General features: G+C 50.5%; 1 protein-coding gene across 3 annotated transcripts in view; it reads left to right on the forward strand.

Annotated features, from left to right (window-relative positions):
• Positions 1 to 2,896: 2,896 nt before the first annotated feature.
• LOC125953915 (gastrula zinc finger protein XlCGF8.2DB-like) overlaps positions 2,897 to 5,111 on the forward strand; it is a 4,096-nt gene continuing 1,881 nt past the window's right edge. The window contains exons 1-6 of one of the 3 annotated variants that reach the window (XM_049683753.1): positions 2,897 to 2,918; positions 2,988 to 3,394; positions 3,658 to 4,126; positions 4,241 to 4,420; positions 4,697 to 4,780; positions 4,933 to 5,111. The exon at positions 4,933 to 5,111 is cut by the window's right edge and continues 1 nt beyond it. In XM_049683753.1, the coding sequence (XP_049539710.1) occupies positions 3,916 to 4,126; positions 4,241 to 4,420; positions 4,697 to 4,780; positions 4,933 to 5,111 (654 nt within the window). In that variant the 5' untranslated portion in view covers positions 2,897 to 2,918; positions 2,988 to 3,394; positions 3,658 to 3,915. The other 2 variants (XM_049683754.1, XM_049683752.1) reach the window with 2 other exon arrangements.

Raw genomic sequence — 5,111 nt, forward strand, 5'->3', positions numbered from 1 at the left:
AGCAAAGCGGGCCCTAACGGTTGGACAGTTGGACAGTTCCATGCGCTTCTAGCACCTCGGACACACACACACACTCCGAAGGAGTCGAGTAATTTTTATAATTTGCGCAAACAGAATGAATTGTTGCAACGTTTAAGCCGCGTTGGATTAATTGGATGTTTGTGGGGTTCTTCTGCTGTTGGTGCCCTCGTGCCACCGACCGACCGATCGACCGTGTATTATGTAGCCTCCGGCAATTCCTGACAGTTCATTTTCAACTCCCGGCCCGCGATCTGCCGGTGGCCATCACGGTCGTGCTGCGCGGTCGCCACTCTATCATTACACCGGTGCAGTGTCACCTTGCAAGAAGCGATCCCGGTTCTTGTTGGTGATCGTGATGTCCTTTTCGGTTTAATGGCCGGTAAGGAGGCGCCGAAATGGCCCCGGCCAGGGCGCGTTCGTCGATCGCCTTAGAAGGTGCGACTTATCGAGCGTCCCTCGTCGAAGTGTCGATCGGTTCACGGTGGTGTTGTTGAGGCGGTTTTCGTCCTGCCGAGGGAACCCAAAACCTACCATTAGCTTCCCTTTCGTCATCGTCGTCGTCGTCGTTGTCTTTCGGGTCGAGATTTATAATCAATCGGATGAGTTTGTGTTTTTCGCTTTGTCTCGAGAGTGTGTTCTTGTCTGTGGAGTTTGTTGATGTTCGCTCCTTCTTTTGTTACGGAACCCCGGGGGATCATAATTCATCAACTTGTTAAATCTTCTAGCACCTTACAGCCTCCGAGGATAGTTTGTGGTAGTCCTTAGATTCCTATTGGAATGCTTATTTCAGAATATCACTTCGACAGACCCCAGAGCGCTTTGCAGCTGCTGCTTTATTGAATTGAACAGAAGGGCATTCGATGGGAGATGCCTGTCTGGGGATGAATTTGATGTTTGTTAATCGAGATTAATTGGCATAAAAGTGGCCATTGGCCTGACAGGTGGGTCGTGCAGGTTGGCGCAGATTCAACACATTATCAAACGCAATTCCTGTCGGAATGTCCCCGACCAGACCACGGAAGAACCATTATGTCTCATTCGCCTCCAGAATGGCGGATGTTTTCTGCTGGTCTGCGCAGCAGCATTGTCAGCAGTAGCGCCCGTGGGCTAACTGTAAAAAGTGAATAACCTTTCGATTTTCATGCTTTCGGCGGCTGATGGCACGATGATTAATGTAAAACGATCACTCTCTCGCAATTCCGAGTCGCCATTCTAGCCAGCTCCGGAGGAGGAGAGGACAGATGCCCAGAGCCAGAACAGCCAGACCGGGCGCGCGCGCACGCGTGCACGTTATTTGATTGCCTTTATTTTCGGGCGATTAAACAATTACTCTGTCCAACGGAGAAGGACGGCCGCGGACCGGCGAGCCACGAAAATCACATAAACTCCCTTGGCCGGGAGCGAAGTTGCAGTTTCAAGGAATCATAATTGCGTAAGTCTTGTGTATACGGCGGACCGGGAGTCATGGCGGAGTATGCTTCGGGCGGCGGCAGCAGCAGGGACCACTTTGGCCGGTCGAAGATCATGTCCCGGGCAGGACCTGCTCGAGTTTCAGGTGAAAGTGCCTAAAGTACTGTTCGACACGTTTTTGGACAGGGATCGTCGATCGACGCACGAGGTAAAATGCTGCCTCGCGATGGCATCTCAATGGATGTGCAGGATGCAAAGGTGTTTAGGGATGAAACAATCTGGCCATCGCTCCGTAACCCGAAACCCCCCGAAGGCGGCACGATCGCATCGATGCGTTGGTCCGCGCTTACCAAACGCTCACGATCGCTGGTGCTTGGTGCACCGGTGTGCAAAGCTTTTCAATTTCTCGGCAAATTTGTGGATTCCGGCCAAATTCCTTAGCCGGCTTTTTTTGCAGGTGGCTGCCGCAGTCCCGTCCGGCCATTTAGCGAGCGAACCGGACTGATTTGAGGGTAAGCTCTGGTGCAGCTGATGATCTCCGGGCGAGGTGCATCGCTAAATTGACTTTCATTGAGTACGAAATCTTGATATGCATTCCCTGCCGGTCGCAGGGCTGAACAGGCCGGCAGAGGCGAAGGGGAGCAAGGCCTTGTAAGTGGCCTTTCCCACGGATTTTGTTGGAATTTGTACTCTCTGCTTCTCTTCACGGTCTTTGTCGTTGTCTTCGGAGCATCGAAACATCTAACCAAACACTTTTTCCACACCGATCAACCAAAGGCCGTCCACGATCGCCACAGGAAACAGGTGGATTTGGTTTCATCATCACAAGGAACGGGCAATAGAGGGACTCTGGACCGGAACGGCCAAAAGAAGCGAAGGAGGGGTAGGGGAGCAAAGGTTGCGAAATCATAACCTACATAGCTAGAAATTACACGCCTAATGACCGATCATTATGTCACGGTCATGGCCCTTTTCGGGGATCGAGTGTCCCAGGGCGGATGTCCTACCACCGGGGGAGCGAGCGCAAATGATCGCCCGTTCGAAGCGCGACACAGGCAGGGATTGTTAAGCTGCGAATGTCCCGCATTTGATTCATGTTCATTAGTAATAAAGTTCATAAGTAAGTGTGGGGCCAGCCACGAGAGGATATCATCGTCATGCATCGGGTGACCTTAATGAGATTTGTTTTTTCACCTCTTCACCAGCTGTGCGAGTGCACAGGTTGTTCAGCGGCTGTGACTCCGCATTACTGTGTTCAATGCGAGTAATTTGTAATCCAATACCCACCCAGTGCATCGCTTTTAGTCATTTTGTTTCGTGAATTTTCTTATTTTTCATGAAATCCTGTAAATTCCGGAGTCCTGTAAACTCAAGCACGCTTCAGCTTGAACCCGACTTCAACGCGGCCTTCAGAGAATCCGCGCTAATCGGGCTACAACCCTGCAATGTTGTTTTGGCGTTGAGGTTAGAAAATCGCTGTAAAAAAGGTAATTTTTAATATTTTTGGACTTTTCCGTGCGCGCTAAGAAGAAATTTAAGCCGTCGTGTTGTTCCAGAAAATGGAAAAATCGCAAAATTTCGTTTAACATGCGCTGGGTCTCGTCGTCGTCGCTGCGCTTGGTTTTGTTGTGATAAAAACGGACCTTTTTCCGGGTGTTCCGTGATCCTTGCCGATCCGTTTCGTTGTGTGTCTGTGTTCCGGTGAACCGAGAATCGTGCCCCTGGTGGCCCTGGAAGTGGCCGATTAGCTCGTGGTCAGGATGTGCTAAAGGCGCGGCAAAACGCAAACACTCCCGGAGTGGCACGCGGTGGCCCACCTCCCACTTTTCCATGCGGTGGTGCTGGGCGGTCGCTTCGTCGTGAATCCGCGTGATTTCGCCGATGTGCCCCTTCCGGTGCGGCCGGTCGATGACATCGAAACGTTCTCCACGTTGATCGTGTGCCCGGCAAGCACACGGAAAAGGTACGATCACCGCCAACGTGCTCTGGTGGGGTGGGGTTCCTCCTCGTGGTTTCGTCGTATGCCTGCCGTGGGAGGGGAGAGGTGACGCTAGGATAGGGCAGGGTTTTGTTTTCGCAAACTACACACTTGCGCAAATGCGGTCTGGGGGTGCCGTGTGTTTCCACGGGATTAAGAGCCAATATGTGTCACGCTGGTGCTGATGCTGCTCCAGTGCAAAATGGTTCGCAATCTCTAATTATCAAACTTTTTTTTTTCGTTATCAGCATGTCCCATCGTTAAACGGGAAGGTTCTACCCCGAACACAGAAGACGAGCGGGTGATGGCTGTGATAATGATTTTAAAATTGAAAAGCAAAGTAAATCGAAACTCATAAAAAACCATCAAAATATCACGAAACGACGTCGTCGGCAGCACACGGCACAATCATCAGCAGCGAGCGGAACTACAGGAGTTGCCGCAGCACCAGCAGCATCATCATCCCCCCCGAAATTCCCTTTCCCCTCCACCATACAGACACCCAAATGTCACAGGCGGTGGAGAGTGCCGGCGCGAAGATTGCAAATTGCTCGAAACCCTTCGAGTGTACGGAATGCCACAAACTGTTCCGGCAGCTGAGCACCTTAACCAACCACATGAAGATACACACCGGCGAGAAACCGTACAAGTGTATGATTTGTGCGAAAGAATTCCGCCAAACGACAACGCTGTCCAACCACCTGAAAATACATACCGGTACGTATCACGATGGGGTATTGAGAGGGAAGGGCCCAGATTGAACAACAAACCAGTCGCGAATCATTTTTTTTGACGATTGTTTTCCCACGTGTTTCCATTTCGTTCCGGCAGGTGAAAAACCGTTCAACTGTAACTTCTGTGGTAAGCAGTTCCGCCAGCTGAGCACCCTTTCGAACCACCAAAAGATACACACGGGGGAAAAACCGTTCGAGTGCACGGTATGCGGCAAACAGTTCCGCCAGTCCAGCACACTCAACAGCCATATCAGGATACATTCGGATGATAAGTTCTGTAAGTAGGAGGTTTCTCTTCATTTCGTTATGGTAGCAGTATTCATTATCATCATTATGTTATCGGTGATGTCTATTTTTTATTCGTTCGTTTGTTGTACGATCGAGACGATCGATTGCGATTAAACATCTAAACGATCGTCTCTTGGATCGTTCGACTTGTTCGTTCATCATGAAACACGCACCATTCCCTGCCTAGTGACCACAGCTTCTCTCTACCTTCCCCTTCCCATCTAGACAATATTGACCTGATCGGTTCCTAACCTCTGTCTTTAAGGCATAAAACCCTTCAAATGCAGCATCTGTCCGAAGGAATTTCGCCAGACGACCACCCTTTCAAATCACATTAAAATTCACACAGGTAAGCGTCACGATCGTACGCATCCCGTGCGCAATGTCTATGTCTGACGCCCCCCTTTTGATCGATCCCCTATCCGAAACGCTCATTTTACGCTCATTTGCTGCGCTGCGCTGCGTATGTGGTGTGGTGTGCCTTGTTCCTCCAACAAACAGGTGAAAAGCCGTACGCCTGCACGTACTGCAACAAAACGTTCCGCCAGACGGGAACGCTTTCCAACCATCTTAAGATCCACACCGGCGAAAAGCCGTTCGAATGTTCGGTATGCGGCAAACAGTTTCGTCAATCCAGTACCTTGAACAGCCACATACGTATTCACGCGGATGATAAGTAT

The sequence above is a fragment of the Anopheles darlingi genome, chromosome 3 (assembly GCF_943734745.1).
Source record: "Anopheles darlingi chromosome 3, idAnoDarlMG_H_01, whole genome shotgun sequence".
NCBI lineage: Eukaryota > Metazoa > Arthropoda > Insecta > Diptera > Culicidae > Anopheles > Anopheles darlingi.